This window comes from Electrona antarctica (assembly GCF_951216825.1).
Source record: "Electrona antarctica genome assembly, chromosome: 13".
NCBI lineage: Eukaryota > Metazoa > Chordata > Actinopteri > Myctophiformes > Myctophidae > Electrona > Electrona antarctica.
In genome coordinates this window covers 6,429,138-6,454,145 of record NC_136794.1, presented here as the reverse complement: position 1 = coordinate 6,454,145, position 25,008 = coordinate 6,429,138, and the positions used below count along the sequence as shown (strand labels likewise).

General features: G+C 43.6%; 1 protein-coding gene across 3 annotated transcripts; it reads left to right on the top strand.

The window, feature by feature from the left end:
* The first annotated feature begins 1,846 nt into the window (after positions 1 to 1,846).
* Positions 1,847 to 24,778, top strand: appb (amyloid beta (A4) precursor protein b). 3 transcript variants are annotated; one of them, XM_079517587.1, is made up of 18 exons: positions 1,847 to 2,061; positions 5,861 to 6,028; positions 6,299 to 6,428; positions 6,576 to 6,688; positions 7,060 to 7,250; positions 10,329 to 10,573; positions 10,740 to 10,907; positions 12,171 to 12,304; positions 12,545 to 12,619; positions 13,345 to 13,494; positions 14,091 to 14,219; positions 15,164 to 15,263; positions 16,639 to 16,706; positions 18,383 to 18,527; positions 20,617 to 20,673; positions 21,811 to 21,902; positions 22,095 to 22,241; positions 22,436 to 24,778. In XM_079517587.1, exons 1-18 carry the CDS (start codon positions 2,002 to 2,004, stop codon positions 22,535 to 22,537), a joined length of 2,274 nt encoding a protein of 757 aa, XP_079373713.1. In that variant the 5' UTR covers positions 1,847 to 2,001; the 3' UTR covers positions 22,538 to 24,778. The 3 variants fall into 3 exon arrangements, with proteins under 3 accessions (XP_079373713.1, XP_079373712.1, XP_079373714.1); XM_079517586.1 differs by having other exon boundaries at positions 13,336 to 13,494; XM_079517588.1 differs by lacking the exon at positions 10,740 to 10,907 and having other exon boundaries at positions 13,336 to 13,494.
* Positions 24,779 to 25,008: the final 230 nt, after the last annotated feature.

Sequence of the window (25,008 nt, the reverse complement as noted above, 5' to 3'; positions counted from 1 at the left end):
ATCTCATTTGGGTGTCATTTTACAGGTAGAAGCTGAGATCCAGAAAAAAGGAAGATGAAAGTGACGAGGAAGTGAAAGGCTGAAGTTTGTGGACATGAAGGTGGACATGAAGCTGGAGAGAAGTTGAGGTATCAGTTCGATCTGAAGGCATTGAGAACATTTCATTCCATCAGAGGAGGTAAGATGAAAGCTGATGGAATGACATTTTCCCAAGGCCAACGAGAAATTCAGACGAACATTTTTGTCCTTCCTCCAGCTCGTCCACTGATGAATATGAGAATGTTTCCTTTTCCGTGTTGTGCTTGCTGTTTGTAAGGAGGAAGAGGACGTCGACGAAGAGTCCGAGGAGACGAGGTTGTCGCCGGCGGCGAGGGGGTCCATGCTGGGAGGCGGGGGCGAGCGCCCACACCGGGAGGGCCTTTCTGGAAGGCCAGGATCTTCTGCTCCAGCGTGGTGGTGAACTGGAGCACCCGCATGGGGTCGGCCTTGTGCAGGAAGCCCTGCCGCGTCAGCGTGTCCCAGCCCGCCTCCCACACGCACCATCACATTCTTCCCATGGAGCATCTAGAAGAGACTGACGGCAAGAGAGACAGAAATAATTTGGTAACACTTTTATAATTTATATTTATACATTTATAATGCATTATAAACACACATTATAAGCACAATATAATTATGCATGTTCATGAGAAGATTATAATATCTTATAAGCGCTGATAAATAATCATTATACTTTATAAGCTTAATCATAACACATTATAAACTTTATTATAATGACTTATAATATCAAGTATCAAGTATCAAGTATACTTCATAACTTGCTATGTATTCCATGTTTATAATACATCTTAAAAATTAATTTTCTCATAAACATTTATAATTATATATATAAGTACTTATACATCGCATGGATGGACCTGGGACGTATCCTCAGTGAAGTATCCTGAGGTCAACGGGGTTTCGGGTCTTCCAACATCATAGCCCTCACTCAGGCGACCCAGCCGCACTCAGGCGACCCAGCCGAGGTGATCAAGTCCCGACTTACGACCCAGTAGCTACCCTCAATCAGTCCCACTAGGCCACATAATCCGTTGGAACTACTCCAGAACTACTCTGCCAGGGCTGGGAGGTACACTTCTGGTGCATGGAAGGACTAGGCTCTGTGGGTTGTCACCTGTGTTTTAAATAGACACTAGTGCTTCCTAGGGTATGATTTGGGGCCCTAAAGATGATTACAAAATCAATATCAACATCTTAATACTGTCCAATACTTAGATAGGGAGGGGGGTGAAATTATTACAGGCAGTTGTTGTGACCCCCCCCCCCCCCCCCCAGTCAACAAATAAATACAAAATTAGTGAAATAGACACTATAAATGCTTTCTGAGGTGTAATTTGGGGCCCTAAAGATGAATACAAATCCAGGTAACACTTGCTATGCATCCCAAATAAGCTTTATAATGTGTTATGATAAACCTTGGTGAGCAATATGAATACAGACCCCCACAATATGTAACTGTTTTTAGGTCGTTTTAAAATTTGTCTTAGCTTTTTATTTGAAAAACTATGTAATTCACATGTATACCTTTTCCTGATATTCTGATGTATTGTGATGTTTTTTTTTCTATATATGATATTGTATTACTCGACGACACTGACAATGAGTTACTCAGTGTATAATTTCGAGAATAAACAAAACTTGAATGAACAATAAAACTGTGATCCTCATAATCTTTTCCCCTAATCAACTAGCCAATCACGTGGCCGTCCATCCGGGCTATGGGCTCTTGACGCTGCATTAGTTGGAGGCAGCATCTGATCTGGCCAGCCTCTCTGTCGCACTCCATCATCCAAACACAGCCCTGGCCGCGGCTGCATCATCATCACCGGGACACGGGAGGAATCGGGAACGGAGCAGCAGCCTGCCCGCTTGCATCAATCTCTAAACGGATTTGCCTGAACAATCGTGAACATACAACGTGCTGGATATAGGGTTGACGGAATGGGCGAGCAAACGGCATTTCTGCTGTTATTGGTGGCGACCTTGACGCTCTCATCTGAGGTGAGTAAATGGAAGAAATCTCGGAATTCTTAACATTTCTCCCGAGAGTCGTGTCTACACTACAGGCCCAGAACTAAGAGTTGGAAGATAGCTTCAAAAACTGAAACACGAGCACGTCACGGCTTACTATTTTATGGGGAAATGGTCGATACACGAATATTACTGCGTGCGTATTGGTCAACCCTGAACAACTAATGTGCGCAATTCTATTTCTAAAACATAATCCCAGCTCAGCTTGGGCGGCCTGCTTGTCCGGGTAAACGAAGATCTGAAATAATAACACCACACGCATAGCAGATAGCATATAGATCTATTTACAATGATTAGCTAATAATCAATACTGTGTAAACCAGTAGACAACGCATTCCTAACTGCAGGAATGCTACGATCGAGGGCCTGCCGTTAAACGTCAGTGATTGGCAGCTTGACACTGTTTTGATTGGGGAAGATAGATTATTTATGCCGCTGTTTATAGCAGAACGTGTTGGTCATTTGTTTTCCATCAGTGTTATACCGTTATCCTTTAATAGTATATCAAACGATTTGTCCGTTTATGGTGGTCGACTGAGCAGTCGCTATACCTTTGCTGACATAAAATAATAATTGTTCCGTTCAACGTGTCGTTCAATAGGCTACATAATTATGTGACTTGTCAGTTGCTTTAAAGGCCACACAGATAATACAGTGCATGCATGCTTGTCTGTTTAGTCGTTTATGGCAATTTATTGAGGCTTCGCTTTTGATCCGCTAAATAATTATGCTACATATTTTCTCGTTGCGTCGACGTAGCCCAGTCAGTCGTATTGTTAGATTGTTACACAGTTGCAGCGTCTCCAGCTGCAGCTAGGGTGGGATAGTTATAACGCAGGCCTGGCTGTGCAGAGGAGAATGGAAAAGGATGTAGCACTGTTTGACACAAGCAAGATGGCGTCGACTGCCTGCCTGCTGGCTGCTGCGTTGGACCACGGCAGTCTAAACAGATCACACAGTCAATCCTAGTTGGAAGAGTGAAGAGTCATCGACACACACGTTGTATGAATTACAGTATGAGCATTTTTCTACATGCGGAATGTGCGGATGTGTCTTGCGAGACTAGATACTGTGGTATGTTCAGAGATAACACACACTGCTGCATTCCAAGCTAAACCTCTGCATATCCCACTATCGACTATCCCATTCCCAGACAATAAAATCAAATTAAATACATCTCATTCTTCCCAGCAAAATGAGCCTTGCCTGAAGTTGCCTCCAATCTCCTCTTCAATTCTGAGAATCTGGTTGTACTTGGCCAAATGCTCAGAGCGACATGCATTGTTATAATTTGTAGCATTGAAGAACTTTATATGGACCTATATGGAGCTAATACTGAAATGTTTTTGGGTCTACACATTCTGTGAAAATAGGGGAGTTACATTAAGCTTTTTTTCTTGGAGATATTAGTAAAATTAGTATTGGTATTGGTATTAGTAAAACATATATCAATTCATATTAATTAGTAGAATTAAGATCATAGAATACAGTGGTAATGAAGTAAAGATTGTCACATTGCTTTAAATGGCTTTGATCACCAAATTAGTGAAAATGTCGTGACAAATGCCATAAGAACAAGGTTTCAATAGCATAACCGATATCCCCACACTACTAGGGTGTTGGTTCCTGCACTTAGTCTGCTTACTATTGCAGTTTTGTTTCTGCGCCACTGCTATGATTAGAACCTAAAGGGCAAGAGAGATGCTCTACACATAAAGTGGTCCAACCTATGCTATGTCACGATATGAATATGATTGATTGATCACATAGACTACAGGGTGATAAGTTGAGAAATGCCTCATTTCTACAGAAAATAGTTTTACGACATCCCATCATGAATCACTTATGGTTAATGTTATGTAGCGGAACAAACTAGACAATGCTGTTAAATGTTGGTTTTAATACTTAAAATGTATGTCCGTCTATCTTTTTTGTTTTTTTTCCTCCATTTGGTGCGTGCAATAAGTGTACCATTACTCTTCCACCCTTCTCCTTCCACCTTCCATTAGAATGGCAACAGATGGCTTGGTGGCAAGTGTTTTGTTAGCTTGCCGTGTCAGTGTTTTTTGTCAGTGTTTTGAAGATAAATGGGAGGACCAGAAGGTAAGCTAGTCTGAGACTTCCTCCAATTGTATTGGCAAACAAAAAGAGGGGAAAAACCAATGTCCCAGAATGTGGTTCGTTCAGCTGGGTAGTAGGAACTAGCCCATGATTCTTTTGTGGCCTTGTCAGAGAGTACAAGGTATTTGCCCAGAGCCACATTTCTATAGCTTATATAGGTTATAATACTAACACTTAACAACATCCTATATTAAGCCACGACCTCATCACTCTCCCCTTTATTTGTGACATTTCTCTCACACCTTATTGACTCAGTGAGACAATGGGCCTAATAAAGGTGGACACACATTCACAGTTTTCACACATCCTGCTGTATGAATGCTAACTGCTTTGTGCACACTGCTCTGGCTAAAATGACTATTCATGCTAAAAGCTAGGTGCTCTGTGCAAAACCGTGGTGAGTATTGTCTTTGATAATGGTAGGATATAACTTATATAACAAGAGTGCTTTAGACCCGTTGTTGACCTGTCTGTCTAGTATCAAATGCTGGATGAGTGAGAACTTTCTCAAGCTAAATGAGGATAAGACAGAAGCTCTCATAATCGGTTCTAGTGAGCAGAACGAATCAATAATAAGCAGACTTGGCAACCTGACTGTAGAAAGTAACAGTACAGTAAAGAACTTGGGGGTCATTATTGATTCTGAATTGAATTTTAATTCACACATTAATCATGTTACCAAGATTGCCTTTTTTCACCGTAGAAATATTGCACGAATCAGAGCCTATTTGTCATTGGACGATGCAAAAACGCTAATCCACGCCTTTGTTTTTTCTCGGCTTGATTACTGCAATGCACTTCCTCTGGACTGCCTACGAAAACAACTGACAGATTACAACTTGTCCAAAATGCGGCAGCCAGAGTTTTAACTAAAACTAAGATGAGAGAACATATTACTCCAGTTTTAGCTTCACTGCATTGGCTTCTGGTTGTTTTTAGGATTGATTTTAAAATAATTTTACTTGTTTATAAAGCTCTCAATGGTCTCACACCTTCCTACCTACATGACTGGCTAAATATGTCCCAAACCTCCCCCTAAGGTCTTCCACTGTTGGCCTGCTCGCTTTGCCTAAAAAAATGGCAACTAAAAAATACGGTGAAGCAGCTTTTTGCTTCTACGGGCCGACGGCGTGGAACAAACTCCCACTGTACCTTCGACAGGCAGCCTCTGTAGACATTTTTAAAGCACAGATCAAGACCCACTTCTACACTCTTGCTTTTAATTGATCTTTTAAATGTTTTGTTATTCATGTCACTATTATTTTTTAATGTTTTATGACTTGCTTTTCTTTTTTTTCTTTCTCCATTGCTCTGTAAAGCACTTTGAGCTGCATTTCATGTCATGAAAGGTGCTATACAAATAAAGTTTTATTATTATTATTATTATTATTATTATTATTATTATTATGAAGAGAAGCTTCATACTGCTTTAAAAGCACAACTCAAGGAGTGGCATTATTGTGATTCAAACGCCACAACCCTCGAAGTATAATGCCTAGGGATGTGAATGAAGGAACATTGTTTTATAGTTATACTGTATTTAACTGTAACTAAATATTGTAAATAATCAACAGTAGTGCCATTCGTTACTCGTCCTGGACTTTTCCCATGCCTCTGCCCTCTTGACCACTATATCTTGTCTTTCCAGGTGCCTGCTGATGACTCTGTGGGTCTGCTAGCGGAGCCCCAGGTGGCCATGTTTTGTGGGAAGCTCAACATGCACGTCAACGTGCAGAGCGGCAAATGGGAGTCGGATCCCTCAGGCACCAAAAGCTGCATTGGCACCAAGGAGGGAATCCTGCAGTACTGCCAAGAGGTGAGAGACAAAGAGGGAGAGCGAGATACTTGAGAGAGAGAAAAATGAGGCAGGGTATTGGATAGGAGATGTCTGAAATCTATGCAGAGGAGACGGCATAGAAGAATTGGGAAAAAAAACCATAAAACAACATTTGTTACAGAAGGAGGGAACGTGATATTAAAACATTTTGGCATGTGTGTGTGTGAGATTAGAGGAAATGGCTGTAAGGGGTGCAGAGCAAAGACCTGGTGTCTGTGCAGAAAACTCAAGCTCTCAGCTTTTCTCCAGGTGTACCCTGAGCTGCAGATAACGAACGTTGTGGAGGCCAACCAGCCCGTCAGCATCCACAACTGGAGCAAGAAGGGACGCAAGCAGTACCGCAGTCCTGTACACATTGTGGTCCCGTACCGCTGCCTGGGTAAGCATTCCTATAACAATGTGTATATGCATGCGTGCGCGTGCGTGCGTGCGTGCGTGCGTGCGTGCGTGCGTGCATGCGTGCCTGTTTGCAATACTGTATTACTATTACTATGTGGGGAACTGAAACGTATCCATGATGTTGCAGTCGGGGAGTTTGTCAGCGATGCTCTTCTTGTTCCGGACAAGTGCAAGTTCCTGCACCAGGAACGCATGGACCAGTGTGAGAGTCACCTGCACTGGCACACGGTAGCCAAAGAGGTGAGGTGACAGAGTCATGTATATCTTGCACTACCTTGCTTAGAGTCACAGCTAGGCTGTCAGTCGTACTCAATTTCTGGTCCTCTCTGTAGACTCTTGTGTTTTCTCAAATTACTCAATGATTCCTTATCTCCACCTTCCTTCTAGTCCCCACCCGATATGGTCGATGCTGTCATGATCTTTATTGCTGTTTTTTTGTCAGTCACTGAGGTTTTACCACAATAGTATGAGCCCTCAAAAGGCCCGTTATGATTTATCATTCTCTACTCTCGTTTCACGTGCTGTTTATAGTTGAGTGGGAGAAGTCAGTGCTTTAGGAGGAGTGCTGTAGCGGCATTATGATTAACGGCTGTTATTATTATTATTATTAGTCCTGTGGTGACCGCTCCATGAATCTCCACGACTACGGGATGCTGTTGCCGTGTGGCATCGATCGTTTCCGAGGGGTGGAATTCGTCTGCTGTCCGGTGGAGGCAGAGCGGGAATCCGACAGCGTGGAAGTGGAGGGGGAGGAGTCGGACGTCTGGTGGGGTGGAGCCGAGAACGAGTATGGCGACAACAGGTATTGTCATTCACTCTCTATGTCTATACAGACTCCACTAAGGGTGCATCTGCTTATGTCCCACCAATGCCAGATCTTTGGGTCCGATGCCAATCCCGATTTTGGAGAGTCCTAGCACCGATTACAGATGCTTTGACCGATATTTTGCTAAAGTACCTGCCCACCACAACGGAGGTTGGGCGGGGGGGGGTTACAAGACAGACAATTAAAAAATAGGTGATTTACAAGATCACAAACCGGCAGTTTGTGAAAGTGTGTTGGGAGGTTGTACTACTAGATCTGCTATCTATTATACATTTGAAAAGGTGTGCCCAAAACGTGTGCCCACACCAGGAAAATAAAGCCACCAGCTACTACGTCACTGACACGCTGCAACACGCTGCAACACACACTGCAACAACACACTAACACGACACAGCCTTACCCTCCGCGTCGATCCACGGCTATCTCCTCATGTCGCGCCGCACGGCCACACTCAACAACACCCGCGTAAAAACTGTCATTGCACTGCCACTAGAGCCACCTCCCGTCCACACTCACAAACAACATCAATATCAATAATAAACACAAACACGCCACAAGCACCGACACCCCCGCCTAATTTGTTGCCAGATCTATGAAAACAAGCCCAGAAAAAATGCCATTCAACACGCTACTTACAACTCGCTTACAATTCGCGGACCTGGCAACACTGCATCCTGTTTTCCCATTGGCTACGGTTGATACAACACGCATTTGCACTGCATCTTGGGAGCAACACAGCTTAATGTAGGGGTCACCGATTGCTGTGCTACATCCCCCTCATGTTCTCACCACCCCGTTCGGCTACACCACACACACTAACCTACACAATTCTCCACATGCAACACAGGGCCCTTATTGGCCAGCCCCCTCACATGGCGATCCCCACACCCGAGGCGCATATATGGATACGAACAACAACAGCAACACCACACGCACACGCGCGCGCTGCAACAACAAAAAGCTACGTACAGTGTGTGTGTGTGTGTGTGTGTGTGTGCGCGCGCGCGCGCGCGGGGGGGGGGATTTGGATCGCCGCGCGATGCAGCGCCAATTGCACTACACTACACAGGGCTCGACAGTGCGACTACGTAGTACGTAGTCGCATTTGCGAGTTCACATATCACCGTGCAAGTTGTACAATTCACTTTGTAGCACCGGTGCGACTACACAATCCGATCTTTAAAGCTAAACGTTGCGCAGTTTACATCCAAAAGAATGTGTCACTCTCTCGGTTCTGCACCGCTGCTGGAGAAGTATAGCACTGTCGAAGGCAGCGCAACTAATCCCCCCCCCCCCCCCCCCAGCGAGGGAGGAGAGAGAAGAGAGCGAGAGAGAGAGAGTGGCAGTGGCAGCCAGCAGCGATGTAAGATGAGCCTGTGCATTTCACGCTTTTCACCCTATATAACTTCAACGCATAGGCAATCAAGTCAAGACCATTAATTACTGCCTGCTGTGTAGGGGTGACGATTGCGTGATGCTTATATGTACAGGATTCTATAGGTCACCACTTTTGGTGTGACACACACGGCTCCTGTCTCTGTTTACAATGCGTTGTCAACATTTTGGAGAAGACTGATAGTTCATCCTTTAGTAATTAGGCTGTGGAAGTATTCACAATAGACTACTTTTGGATTTATTGGGATTGGCAATTTGGGGAAAGGAGGAGGAGGAGGTGCTCAAGCTCCACAACACCACATTGGTGACTCAAGGCTGCATTTATTTCCCTTTTTCTCCCTCTCGACGGTGCATGGGATGATGTCACCCCCTCCAGCAGGCTAGGGAGCCCCGCTCAGGTTAGCGGAAAATGACCGCGGGGTGCGGGTTGCCAGGTTTTTTTATAAGTCAAGTATTCAAAACAAAACAAATTAAATTCCAAAACATATATATATAATAATATCTTTGAATTTACGTCATAATTTGCGGATTTTTCACCTACTTTCTCTGTTCATTGTCAATGGCAAATATTGACACATGTGGGGACTAAAGCTGTATATAGGATAGGAGGGCCCTCACACACATGATTTCATAACTTTTCATCGTGCTCCTAAAATAATTTGCGTGCTACTTGGAAAAATGCTAAGCGTCGAGCCCTGCTCACACACACTACAACACGCTTAAAACTCGCGGACCTGGCAACACTGCATCCTTTTTTCCCATTGGCTATGTTGTTAATTTGTTGCCACGTCTATGAAAACAAGCACAGAAAAACTCTACACCTGGCGTGGAACAAACGGGACCAACCAAGGCGCATATATGGATAACAACAACACCAACAACACTACACGCACACGCGCGCACGCGCTGCAACACAAAACAGCTGCATACAACGCGTGTCACTGTGGACTTCTGTACCTGTGGACTTCTGTCTCGCAACGCGGGGCAACGCAACTCTGGGATGAGCGGGCCGAAGGCCCGCGAAATTCTAGTTTTTCAACATTACAAAAACGTATGTTGTCACCTATGATGACATGCCCAAAAGAGTATGGTGTGCTACAGCGTGCTGTCAAGGTGCTACAGCGTTACAAAGTGGGACACATCGACAGCATGAAGTCAAATAACGGACGATATATATAAGCCAAACCAATATATTGATCTGGCTCTAATAAGCATGACATACTGTAACTGTGCGTACACGGATGCCTTTAACCCATTCTGGGCGGGAACCCCTTTTGGTGTTTTAAGCACTATGTTATACTTTAGCTATTGAAAAATAGCAGATCTACAAGCTCATAGCGCGGCACCGAGTGCCGCGCTACGAGCTTGTAGGTCTGCTATTTTTGAAAATGCGGCACAAATCTTTGAATATATTCTTTCAGAGCAAACATTTTTAACTAAAATCTTTGCTTCTGGGGGGTCCCTGGAACAACATATTTTCAGATGGGGGCCGGCGGCCAAATACAGATAATTCTGGGGGTCCTTGACATGAAAAAGGTTGAGCACCACTGACATAGAAACATAGGTTTTTCAGAAAACTGTCAAGATTTAGAAGACATTCTTTTAAGAATCGACGTCAGGTCTAAATGGGTTATTTACCACTGCCACTGTCTCTTATAGCATGTCCCGCCAGGCAGACACGGAGCCTGCCACCACGGAGGACGACGAAGACGAGGACGAAGAGGAGGAGCCCTCTGACAGGGACGAGAACGGAGACGGCGACGAAGACATCGAGGACGACGACGACGACGAGGATGAGGAGGACGACGTGACGGACGAGCGCGATAGCGACGAGCGCAACGCCAATGTCGCCATGACGACCACCACCACAACCACCACTGAATCGGTCGAGGAAGTTGTTCGAGGTAAGGGAACTCGGGAGACGTCGTGTGCTTGCATGGAGTTGATATTCCATCATTGTGTAATCGTCAAGATGTTTTCTTTGAAAATGTCCACATCATGTTGTTTTATTATTTACGTTTCATTTGTGTGTGTGTTTTTTTTTTTGCTGGCTGTCTGTATGTACCTCAGCGGTATGTTGGGCACGTGCTGACTCTGGCCCGTGTCACGCCATGCTGGAGCGTTGGTACTTCATGCCCAAGAAGGGTACCTGTGCCCAGTTCCTATTTGGGGGCTGTGGGGGAAACAGAAATAACTTTGACTCGGAGGAGTACTGCCTGTCTGTCTGCAGCAGTTCCTGTAAGTGCCTTGAGGATTTGAAGCCCTCTGATGCCTTGAACTGGCCTGATCCCTATAGGCTCTCTAGGCTGGGGTCTCTTACTCCATCCTTTTCCTCTGCACCCCCCCCATGCCTTCTCTCTTTCACTCTCTCCTTCTCTTGAGTGTCTGATGGCTCTTAACCACTTGGGCCGATGCTATAGGTGTGTGGTGCATTATGGCACACTAGCAAACAAAGGGCAGGATGTTATCGCGTTCGTTTCTCAACAAGCTAATACTTGGCTGCTGTGCCTTTTGATCTGAAACGTAAACAGACGACGGAAAAAGGCTCACGGCTCCTCCCCTGGAACAACAGGTTCGGTTGTGTCTTACGACATGAGCATAGAAAATAACCCTCGATATTAATCTATGGTCTGAAAAAAACAAAAGCAAAGCTCAAGCTCATCAAGCCCCAGTGTCCCTGGTGGAAAACGGCCACAATGCTCTACCTGTCACATTAACACAATTAATTCATTCACTCTTCTTTTCAAATAATACTATCTCTTCAAGAAATTAAATACTCAGGCCTTCACTCCCTAACTTGCTACTATACCTGTCAGTTGTCTGTCTATTAATGACATGTCCTGACTAGCAGAGTGATGTAATCTTTGCATAGTTTTGTGTGTGTGTTGTAAAGGGCAATAGATTTAGACTCTGTTTCCCAGTGTCTTGCTTGCTTTAGTCTTTGACAATTTCTGCCCAGTTAAGCACAACTCTCTCTCAGTGGGAGAGGATGACGCAGCGCTTACCCTGATCCTGACGAAGCAGTATTCATCTTATCTCTACTCTCCCACATAAAACAAACGAGACACACACACACACACACACACACACACACACACACACACACACACACACACACACACACACACACAGTGACACACACTATCTGATGGTCTAGTCTTCTAATCACATATTTTACTGCAAACGATGTTAGCACAAGCTAACGTTGTTCATCTTTTCGCTCTCACTGATTTACTTATTTATTTATTTTAAAATGTCTTAGTGTGTGTTGAACTAAACTTGAACGACTGATATACGTTGCAATGTAATGCATGTTTCACACTCCACTCCGTCTGATTGATGTTTTTTTTTGCCTTCTTTCCCTTTCATGAATCCTTCTCTTTCCCTCCCCCGTCATCCTCTGCATCTCTCTCCCTTTGTGTCCTCTTTATTCCTACACCACACTCTACCCTGTCTTCCATTCCATTTCATTCCATTCCATTCCTCCGTCCCCTACTCCAGTGCCCACCATGGCTCCCAGCCCACTAGGTGCCGTGGACCGCTACCTGGAATCTCCTGGAGATGACAGCGAACATGCAGACTTCCAGAAGGCCAAAGAGAGCCTCGAGGCCAAGCACCACGAAAGGATGTCCCAGGTGTGTGTGTGTGTGTGTGTGTGTGTGTGTGTGTGTGTGTGTGTGTGTGTGTGTGTGTGTGTGTGTGTGTGTGTGTGTGTGTGTGTGTGTGTGTGTGTGTGTGTGTGTGTGTGTGTGTGTCCATAATTCGGGTATACGTTGCAACATCATGTTGCCTGACTGAAGGGCGTCGTCCAGTCATATTTTGAAGGCAGAGAGATATATTATTGCACCATGACATGAGACTCTGTCTGTCTCTAGGTGATGAGGGAGTGGGAGGAGGCGGAGAGGCAGGCCAAGAGTCTTCCTCGTGCTGACAAGAAAGCTGTCATCCAGGTAGGATGACACACACACGGACATTTTCCTATGGTTCCAAATTCATATCTTTTATCATGTATCCTGTGTTTAGCTTATTATGTAATGAATCTATTCAAGCCGTTCGGTTTAAATATTTGAACGTATTTGCATGGGTATGTTATGCATATATGTCTATATTTAATCTGATTTATGCATATGCAAGTGTATTATGCATTATGAGGTGTGAAGGAATATGTGTTTAGATATTTAGAACATTTATTCTCAACATGGGTTCCGGGCAGCAAGAGCCTTGAGGGGGTTCCCAGCTAAAGGAGTGATACTTAAGAACCTTTACATGTCTGTAACTAATTTAACTGTGTTAAATTAACACTGTGTATATTAGGTCTAGAAGTGTTCATTTTGTTGACTAAAACTATGATGAAAAATGTTCGAGGACTACCTTTTTTCGCTGACGAAGACTAAATAAAAACGAAATAAAAACTAAGCTGCGAAGACAAAAACTATGAGTAAATACACGGACAATTTCGTCAACAAATAAAATCTGGACAAAAATGTCAGGGGGGGGGGGGGGGGACTGCTGGAGAAGAAATCCGGTAGAACTAAGACAAGTCATTTTATGGTTGGCTGTGTGCGTGCGTCACGCTTCGAGAAATGTGTCGCAGATCTTGGGAACACCTAGACTAAAAGTAAAACATGTCAGATGACTAAAATACTTAATTGTGCTGTGTGTGCAGCACTTCCAGGAGAAGGTGGAGGCTCTGGAGCAGGAGGCTGCAGGAGAGCGGCAGCAGCTGGTGGAGACTCACATGGCGAGGGTGGAGGCTTTGCTCAACAGCCGCCGTCGCCTGGCTCTGGAAAATTACCTCAGTGCTCTGCAGGCTAGCCCTCCACGGGTACGCACGCATGCACACACACACACACACACACACACACACACACACACACACACACACACACGCACACACACTCTGACACATTGCTCTGAATGCCGAGTTGTTTTTTTTATCACTGAAGCTAATTACTAATTAGTTTTGTATAAAAGCATACATCATCGTCAATGTATGATTCTGATCAACACTCTGCAAATACCAAGTGGCAGTGATGATACCTTGAGAAGTTATATAACTAGTAGACTGGAACTCGCCTACTGTATGCTTTTTATGGCAGCTCCTGCCGGGAGAAACTAGGCACAGCTGCGTGACTGTGACTAATTGAGACTAAATGAGACTAATTAATTAGACTGACGGAGAGAGAGAGGAGTGTGTGTGTGTACGTGTGTCAATTTATCAAAGGTGCAGACGATCAGAAATCTGCAGAGAGTGAGCGACGTTTGCGCTACGTTATGCTGAATTGAAGTGGCCTCGGCCCCAGACTTTTTTTTCCTCCCTGGAAATAAAAACGTCTGGGTTTCTGAGGCTATATAACTAGTGACTAATTGGTTACAATACAGTGTGATATAATAACCTATATGCCTCTCCTATACAACCAGCCTCGCCAGGTGTTGAGTCTACTGAAGAAGTACGTACGTGCTGAGCAGAAGGACAGGCAGCACACCTTGAAACACTACGAGCATGTCCGCACCGTGGACCCCAAGAAAGCTGCACAGATCCGACCCCAGGTACTGTGGGTCACAAAGGCCCACATTTAACACATTATGGGCGGGAACCCCTTTTGGTGTTTTAAGCATTATGTCATACTTTAGCTATTGAAAAATAGCAGATCTACAAGCTCATAGCGCGGCACCGAGTGCCACGCTACGAGCTTGTAGGTCTGCAATATTTGAAAAATCGTGAAAATGTGGCGCAAATCTTTGAATATATATATATTCTTTCAGAGCGTTTTAACTCAAATCTTTGCTTCCAGGGAGTCCCTGGAAGAACATATTTTCAGATGGGGGTCCGTGGCCAAAAACTAATAATTCTGGGGTATCTCATAGATACATAGGTTTTTCAGAAAACTGGTTTGATTTAGAAGACATTTTGTAGAATCCTCCTCAGGTCTAAATGGGCAAAGGAAACAACCCAAAAGCCATTTGTTTAAAACTCACTCAGGAACAACTCCTTGGTGGGAAAATAAAAAGAAGACGCCTCTGAAAAAAGGCTTATTTATTTATTATATAAAAAAACAATTCCACCTTTTATTTAATCAGAAATTAGCTAATTTAAAATGTGTTATTTTAGGGTGCACTAAGAGGTAAATCAAATTAATCCCAATTTAAGTTGGTACACCTAAATCAATAATCTAGTGCTGTTTACTTGTTTACAGAGAAGAAGTAGTCACAGGCACACAGTCTTCATCAGGTGATAGTGTCTACTACTATCACCTGATGAAGGCCGCTCACGGCCGAAACGTCGTGTCCTGAGTTAAATGGTGTTTTAACAAAATAAACACTGTTGGAGCAAAGATTGTGTGCGGCCTACTTCTTCTCTATGTATCTACCTTTTGTCCAGCACCAGCAAAGAACTGGATGTGCACAAGCCACCTGCTTTTTAAACTGTTTACTTGTTTAGCCTGTGTTCTATCTTTATTTGGACTGAAATTATCTTTCTCTCCGGTCATCAGATCCTGACCCACCTGCGTGTGATTGACGAGAGGATGAACCAATCACTGGGGCTGCTATACAAGGTGCCTGGTGTTGCCAGCGAGATCCAGGACCAAGTCTGTGAGTTTTGGTTTGAAATCTTTTAATACAGTGGTGTAGTAGTCTACCGTTATACGCTATATACGTAGTATGCCCTGACAACGTTTTTTTTTAAAAAGCGTATACCGTTATCGTCGGTTGGAACCAGTAAATCAGCGTGCCCAGCGATTTGCAGCTTCAGAGCCCATTTCAAGGTGGCATGGCGCCATCTTGGAAGTAGCTAGAAGTAGATAGATGTAGCCAAAATACCCTTTGGAGGATCGACAGCAACCGGAGCTATGATTACTTCGGTCTGGCTCTGACAGGCAGGTAGTGTGTGTAGGCTGGGTGGTGTGTGATGATCCAGTTGAAGTAGCTCTGTTGGTACGGAGACGGGCCCGGGAGAACAAACAATGAGACGCTGAGGCAGTATCACACTATCGGTTCACAAAGTTTATTAGACAGACAGGGAATATTTATAGTGCTGGATCATAGAACCGAGACAGTAAGATATGAAGATGCGCGACATAGGAACGTGGGCATGATGATGTGCAAGGTTGACCCTCACGATGTACAAGGCTAGCCTTACTGTCGGCATACCAGGCGGACCTTATGGGTGCCACCTAACGGGATGCCTCACATATCTAGACAGTACAATGCAGACAGAGAAACGTATCGCAATGCAAGCTGCACTGTCACCTATGAAGTACACTGTATCTCAAGTTCAGTACACAGACTTACTTAGCTGTACATGCAGGGTTGCCAAGTCCACTTATTTCCAGCAAAACTTGGATTGTTTTTTCCCACAGTTGCTTGCCTGGTTTTCGGAGGTTGGTTAGCTTATTTCTGGCAACACTGGCAACACTGTGTACATGGCATGAATCATAACAGTGGGCACCCGACGTAATTAATTAATAAGGTATTGTATTTGTTTGTTTGTTGTTGGTGCTGCTGCATAATTGTAGCCTACTTGTAATCTTTTTCAACACATCACTGTGTTAATAGGCGAGCATTTGTTATACATAGGGGGGGTTTGAAAAATAAAGTGCCCCCTGGAGCCGGCACTGGTATAGCCTATACATGCGCATGTCGCGCAGGGAATAATTATGGTATACCGTCTGAAAAGAACCTATAGACTACAGCACTGCTTTAATATCTAATGCATAAATGCTTCATGAACCCAACCTCGGCTACTTTACGGAGGACTAAAGCCTACAACACTATAATGAAGCACTTTGAATCGTGGTATACGCCTTGCTGGCACTAGTATAGTATTCTATTGTCAGGCTTTCTGTAATGTCGAGTAAGTAGAATAGGTGTCGTAAATCTGGACTTCATCAAGCTTGCATTTTCCTTTCCAGCTTAACTTCATTCTACCCCTACCTCTCTCTATCTCTCTCTCTCTCTCTCACTCTAGCTGCTCTGATGCAGAGGGTTCAGTCTGAGCTGTCTCAGCAAGTCTCCTCCCTGCAGAGCGATGGGAGGGTGAGTTGAGTTGCACCCACTCACATAATGCACACACTCTCTCTCTCCTCTCATACAAACTGCTCTCTCTCTCTCTCTCTCTCTCTATCTCTCTCTGGCCTGACTCACACGTACACAACAGATTGATGTATAGCTGATGCATGAGACGTATTGACTGATGCAAGCTCACAATGCATTTCCAATGGGAGTCACATGGTTTGACACAACATTTGTGTTGAATGAGGGGGTGGGGGGCAGTCGAAACACAGGCGAAAGCCGTACAACACAAATGTTGTGTCAAACCATGTGACTTCCATTGGAAATGCATTGGGGCAAGATGTAAGCAAAACCTTTGTATACATCTAGCATGCATCAATGTTGTATGCTAGATCGAAAGGTGTGAGTCAGGCCTCTCTCTGTCTCTCTCTTGAGACATAAATAGCACCACCTCTCTCTCAAGGTAACACAGGAGGGAGAAGCTATACAGCACGAGCATGTGCTCACTTGCACCTCACATGGGGGGAATGATGAATTACACGAAATAGAAAGAACTACGCACGCACAGTCATCTCAAAATGTAACTGTGCCCTTAGAAGAAAATATTAAATCAACCACAGAATCCCACAGTTATTCCTCTTTCCCCGGAGGAATAACTTCCCCATCTGGTGAGCTTTTCATACAATAGTTTAAAGTGAGTGTTTCAATTCATCCGGTCAAATAATTAATCTATTCGGCAGTTCTTTCTTATTAGCAGCAGTTGCAAGTTTCACATACACACATACACACTGTTATTGTTATCATCGTATATTTACTGATTGTACTGACAATCTAATACTATTCATAATGTATGTACAGTTGGGTGCCACCGATATTGTCCCTTATCATTTGACCCATTTAGGCCTGACCTCAAAATTTAAAAAAATCCTTCTAAATTCTCCAGTTTTCTGAAATAAATATTTTCACGATTTTTCAAAAATAGCAGACCTACAAGCTCGTAGCGCGCCACTAGGTGGCGCGCTATGAGCTTGTAGATCTGCTATTTTTCAATAGCTAAATTATAACAATGTTTAAAACACCAAAAGGGGTTCCCGCCCAAAATGGGTTAACTGTCCTTTTGCGCAGATCACGCAAACCTCAGCAAAAAGAAAAGGACAATATCGATGGCCTCCAACTGTATGCCAATGTAATGATTTTACATTTGCAAAGATGCCCGCACTCTCACACTGTTTTCATATTGCGGCCACGAGCATGCACATGCATTATATACGTAGGTGCGCACCCCCACCTCTGAAAATGGAACCACACCGCTGAAGCATCCCTATTCTGGGGCAATCATTCTGCAAAAAACGGCATATCTACAACCTCACAACAACGTGGCACACTCACAGCGTGACGCGTTGTGAGCTTGTAGGTCGGCTATTTCTTAAGCCCAAACCACACCAGTTGCAACTCCTTTGCAACTAGTCGCAACTCCTTGCAACAAAACTGTTTTAAGGTCAACCACACCAATGCAACTCCTTGCACCTGCCATTGGGGATAACAGTTGCAAGTAGTTGCAAGAAGTTGCGTGGTGAATCATTGGTGTGGTAAGAAGGTTGGGTGCCTAGTATAGACCCCTGGGGGACTGCGGTCAACAGGGTTTAATTAACACTGTCTACACGTACACAAAGTAATAATTATGTATGTGGTCGTTCCAGGTGGACAGCAGAGTGAGTTATGGTAACGACGCCCTGATGCCCGATCAGACCTACAGCTCTGCTCCGATGGAGCCTGGCTTTGACCTTGACCGACTGGGCTTTATCCACCCAGAGAGCTTCAACCAGCCCAACACAGAGAACCACGGTAAAACACACCTTCCTACACACAATGATAGACAGTACAATCCTCAGTGTTCATTTAGCTCAGAGGGCCCTATTTTGTAGCCTGGTAAAACCACTCCCCCTGCTGGACGATATTTGCATTCTGCCAGAAGGGAGAGTCTGGTGTCTCTCGAAACCCAGACGTTTTTATTTCCAGGGAGGGAAAAAAAAGTCTGGGTCCGAGTCCACTTCAATTCGGCATAGAGTAGCGCAAACATCGCTCACTCTCTGCTGATTTCTGATCGTCTGCACCTTTGTTAAATTCACACACACGCACACATGTACACACACACACTCCTCTCTCTCTCTGTCGCTCTAAGTAATTAGTCTCATGTCGCGCAGCTGCGCATAGTTTCTCCCGTTGGATCCTGCCGTAAAAAGCATAGGTGAGTTCCAGGCTACTCGGGCAGAGACGATGTACCAAATCAGACCGGAGCGATATGCAAGCCGTATGCGGCCGCTAGAGGCGGGATCAACGCGAGACTGATGACATATTGAAGCTGTGCCACAGCACAAATGTAAACACAACCTACAACTACAACTCAAAATTATTATGGAGATATCAGATTGTTGTCCCGAGGCTTCCGGTTCATCGTTTCTGCTTGAGAGAGCCCAGATGCAGGCAGGAGGAGGGAACTGGTGAACTCAATACTGCCACAATCTGGCGGAGTCGGGTTACCTATTTTGCACATCGCATTTTAACATGTCTACATGTAGATCGGCTATTTTCACTATTGTGAAAAAAAATCTAAATAAAATAAATGTCATAAGGCATAAGACGCCATGCAAAATAGGGCCTTGAGAGTGTACAAATGTAACCAAATGGACCTGGAAGGGGTCATCTGGTTACTTTTATGTATTTGATGTTGTATAATTATTGCCACTTCAGTGATGCTTGCGATAATCACGTTAACCCACACCCTCTTGTGTAATATTGCTTAATTAAACTATGTTGACAATGCATTCTCTTAAACTCCTGGCATGGCCCTCCGTTAATCACTCCTCATGTTTATCTGTTCTGTCTCTCACGGTAACCTGTTCCAGTAATTCATCTGTATGTTGATGTTTCCGCGAGAAGCATTTAGCATGCAATTATTACGTCTAATAAATCAAGTCAAGTTTAGCTTGTGTGTTTTTCTCCATTATTGCATCCGCATGCCTTGGACTTCTTTCTCATCTCATCACCACAATTATTTAAGCTAATGTGTTCTTGTAAGTCTTACTGTATTAAGAGCGTCTGCTAAATGCCTAAATTGTAGCTACAGTATTCCAATCATTACTGCAATGCATCATCAATCATGATTTCAGCTACGCCCAAATAATACCTCTGTATAATACAACGCTCCCTTCACACATGACACGTAGGCAGCAACTTGCCGCCACCATCGGTGCAAGTGACGATCCAGCAGCGTCAAAAATAATAAATATTGGAAGCCATCTTCGTTTATATAGTTTTAGCCTTGATTGTGGGAACTGCATACGACATTACCACACACAAACCAACTCGACATCAAAGGGAAAGGGGAGAGGGGGTAATCCCAGTGCAAACAGAAATCACAGTCATTGTGTTACACCAAAACACTTATATCGAAAATCACCAAATGAACCATGACATGAAACGGACCGTAACACAACACTAGACATAAAGTCCCACAACATATTCACCCAACGCATTCCCATATTCAAATAACACTTAAGAAGTAAGAACACAATAATACACACTTCCTGCACCCAGGGGCAACCTGGGGAATCAACATTGTGAGCTTCAGTTAACTTCCCCCCCCAGCATTCAGAGCAGGGAGATCAGAGAATACTGCTTGTTTTTTCCCCACAATTTTAAAGCCTATAATAATAGTCATTCAAATGTGTCTGGCTGGTTGTTAACACATTGTACAGTATGAAGAACTGAGTATATATATTATTACTGCTTTATATGGTCTTTAAGTAATTGAGAGGTTGTTGTCATCTGGGATTTTAACTAAGGAATATTAGGTATACATGATTATTTTATCCTCCAAAATGTTTGTTTTACATTGACACTTTCTGACTGTTTTGCCTGTCATTTGCTGCAGTGGAGCCTGTTGATGCTCGTCCTGCAGTACCAGACAGAGGCCTCCCCACACGACCTGGTGTGTATGTGACGTGCATGTGTGGTTGTGTGTGGTCTATTTTCTGGTAGTTTGTCTGATATGGCTGTGAATATGCACAGTTTTGTAGTTTAGAGGAAAAGAGGCACCTGAGAAGCTGCCCAACACAGGCACCTGCCCTGTGTCGGGCAGGTTCTGAGCAAAAAATAACTTAAGAACCAGAACAAACAAATGACATAAATGTCATTGTGTGACTGGGATACCAGTGTGTGCACATGTGCTAAGGGTACACATTTTTTCTTTAAATGGAGCCCATCATTGTGGAAGTGTTTGTTTATTTTTCACTGGGATACCATCCCCATTATGTAAAAAGAAGACCGTAAAATGTTATATACATTGCTGTTTAATTAAAAGAGATTAATGTTTAATCGCTTACTTAAACATTATTTTGTAAATATTAAGACAGTCAAATGTGATTTAGCTTACATTGGTGATTAATAATGAACAAATGACCTATTTAATAGTTTAAACGAGGGGGGGTGGCCTTGGGGCCCAGATTTGTGGACCCCAGAGACATGGCATATATGTTTTATATACACAGATTTACAAATAAAAGACCCAAATTATGTTGAGGTTACTTCCTCATTTTCCTGGCAGTGGCGTGCGCATACAGGAATTAATTACTGGCTAGACCTGGCACCAAATGGGTTAGAGTGCGACTGTGGCTCAGGAGGTAGAGCAGGTAGAGCAGGTCGTCCAATGATCCATGGGTCGGCGGTTCGAATCCCGGCTCCTCCTGTCTACATGTCGAAGTGTCCTTGGGCAAGACACTGAACCCCAAATTGCTCCCCATGTGCTGGTTGGTACCTTGCATGGCTTCCGCCGCAATCGGTGTATGAATGGGTGAATGTAATGCACAATCTATGTAAAGCGCCTTGGATAAAGGCGCTATATAAATGCACCATTTACCATTTACCATTTAGTGCTGCGATGTTTCGGGCTGTTTACACATAATCTATATTCGGCAATATAATGCTGCTTTTATGTCATTGATTGCACATCAACTATGCATGCTAAAACATCATTAGTGTTTTAGTTCTCATACATCTTAACCTCTGTGTGTGTTTAACTTTTGACCATATATTTTCTCTATATTCTCCCAAATGACTGCGTGTTCAGTATCTGCTCTTAAGCCAGAGGAGATGCCAAAAGTGCGGATGGACACGGAGGAGAGAATAAGTGCCGGCTATGAAGTTCACCATCAAAAACTGGTATGAAAACCCATCATTTGTTCTATTTAAATGTCAGTACTTCACCTCCTATCATTTGTTCTATTTAAATGTTATAACTTCACCTTAACCTTGGCCTCGCTGAAGTGGAACAGAATCACTCATTATTTTGAGCTTTCATGTGCCAGTGTCTGGTTTGACTGAAGGTTTTGTTTCCTTAATTTTGATTCACAGGTGTTCTTCGCGGAAGACGTAGGGTCCAACAAGGGCGCCATCATCGGACTGATGGTCGGAGGAGTGGTCATTGCGACCGTCATCGTCATCACCCTGGTGATGTTGAGGAAGAAGCAGTACACCTCCATCCACCATGGAGTCATTGAGGTAAAGGAGAGCACTTCTAAACTTGGGGGAAGTGTGTGTGAGACCATATACTATACTGTTGAAGATTGTGAACATGTATAAGATGCTTGAATTAACACTATTCTATTCCTTTCCATGACTCTTTGTAGTACAAGGGCTATAGGAAATATGGTCGTTTCTGTTTTGCTAACCGTGATGTTTTGTGTGTTGGGTAGGTGGATGCTGCAGTGACACCGGAGGAGCGCCATCTGAACAAGATGCAGCAGAACGGCTATGAGAACCCCACCTACAAATTCTTTGAGCAGATACAGAACTAAGAAGCTGCTCATACTCATGTTTCTTTTTGGCTTACTCCCGTGTCACTATCCTGCTTGTTGCCGCCGTTTCATCCTGGTTCCCTGCCATTTCCCCTTCCAGCTCACTTCTTACCCGTTTATCGCTTTTCATCCTGTTGGAAGGCATGGTTATAACTTGGTGGATTTGTTTAAACGAAACGGCATGGAACTTAAATGGAACGCCTTCTTAAAAGAGCAGCACTTCGACATCCATACAATCGGCAATTTGGTCAGACAAGGGCACCCTGTTTCACCCGCACATTTTTAGCCAATCAAAGAAGATATGCCATAGTGTTTGTACAGAGAAGCCAACACCATATCTACTATTTATATCAAGTCATTTATCGAGAGTTCAGACACCCCCCCTACAGTTCTGCACTCAAACCTCAAAGGTAAACCACAAAATCCTGCAAAGCGCCACTATTTCAATATTCCCTTACTCGCTCATTGGTCCAGCTCTGTCCCTCCATCTCTCCCACGCATTCCCGTTCCCTCAGATAACAGCTGTGCTGTGTTTGGTGACATAACGAGCTCTTTAGAGCTGGCAATGGGAGGAGGGGCTCTCTGAGCGTCTCTCTGCAGGATTAAGATACCCCCAAGCGTTACAGGTTTGTTTTTTTTCAAAGAAAGGAGAACGACGGGGGGAAAAAATGCATACAGTATATCTACACATCATCCGAATATGTAAAAGTTGAAAAAATATTGAATGTTTTGTTTTCTTATTTTATTTTTTAATTTGTGTAATGTATTGAATTTAAGACAGAGATTAGCTGTAAGTACATGTAGTGCATGGCAATATTGATGACAGATACAGTATTCTGTACATTGAGGTCCTCGGCTCCACCCGTGAGACTGCGGCCCTCATCGTACTAGACGTTTTAGCAGGATTGTACATTTCTAGTGTCTTCTTTGTGATCTTGTGATATGAAGAAGGAAAAAAAGAAAAAAAGAGTATTTAGAATCTGGTCTGCTTTGTTGTCACACAGAGACGTGCTTTAACTGAATCTCTTTGCTCTTTTTAAGTTTGTCTCCATGACTCACTCTGTGTTCGCTGCATGGGCAGAATGCTCTTATCTATATTGTAATATAATATTATGAAGTGTGATAGTGTCCGAAAGGAAGTCAGTTGTGTTACTGTTTGCGTTCTATGCACTCCAAATTTCATTTAGAAAGTCTGAAGATGTTCCATTTCTCTGTTTTCTTTTGTTGTTTTTTTATGACATTGCCATTCTGCGTTCTTCCTCCAATCATTCCAGAATCAACATTCCACACCTTGCCTGTAAATATTTGGATCATACATACATTCCAGATGAAAATAGCTCATTTTCAATATCAAACTCTTAACTCTCCATCTCTCATTCGTTTTCTGTTCTCCTCGATCTTGCTCCGAATATTCTGAATGATCCCCCATTCCCCCCCCACAACCCATCTCCTCTGTTTTAGCTGCGTCAGCAGCACTGTGCAGTGCAGCACCCTGGAGGCAGTGCAAGAATTTGATTAGGAGATGGGACTTATGTCTTAGTTTAGAGATTATAATGTGTCAAACCAACATTCTCTGCCTTGGCCCTTCCCTTTTACACTCAATACATTACTATGTCTCACATTCCCTTCTCCATGTTGCACAAACACATTCTATTTTTCTATATTTCTTAGGTTGTTTATACATGTACAGTGTCTGTCTGTGGTGGATATCCCTTGCTTGCCTAGTATTTGTTGTCTCTTTTCAAGTCTCAGGCCTTTTGTGTTAAAATGGAGGCTAACACTAATGTTACTTGTATGCCAGTATTTAGACATCATGTAGGGTTAAGTAAAGCATCACCACCAAATGAATGGCTTCTCTAAAGTTTGGAAGCACATATCTGAGCAGTATATTGAGACGAGCCATTTCCTTCTCCCCAAAATGGCCAGATTACCGACCGCCTCCAATAAACATGAATGTGACATGCATATTGTGCAATGATGACACATGCACTTCACTCATCACCTTCACACCCCCTTTCCACTTACATGTACATACACAAGACACTAACTGAAGCTCTTAATCAGGTGAATGTTTAAATTTTGTGTGGATTCTCATTCTGGGTATCCTTTGGAGGGTAGTATTTCTTTTTCTTCTCCAGTCACTTTTCTCTCCCCGAGTATCTAAATGAACCATTTGCTTAGACGTGAGAAAAGGTTTCGACACTCACTATCCCATGAATAAAATTTTGAATGTACATATAACCATCTGGCTCTGTACTTTATCTCCGCCAGGCCGAGACTATGTTGTGCACCCTGTCCGCCCGTAAACGGCTAATCTCCGGAACGGTTGGCCCGATATGAATTTATGTGAAACTGCACACACTCCCTGGATGGCCGAACGTCTGCCCCACATTTTTCACCTCAGCCTGTTATTGCGCCACCAGGAGGCCATTTTTGCAAAATACTTTTTTTTATATTACTCCTACAAATCT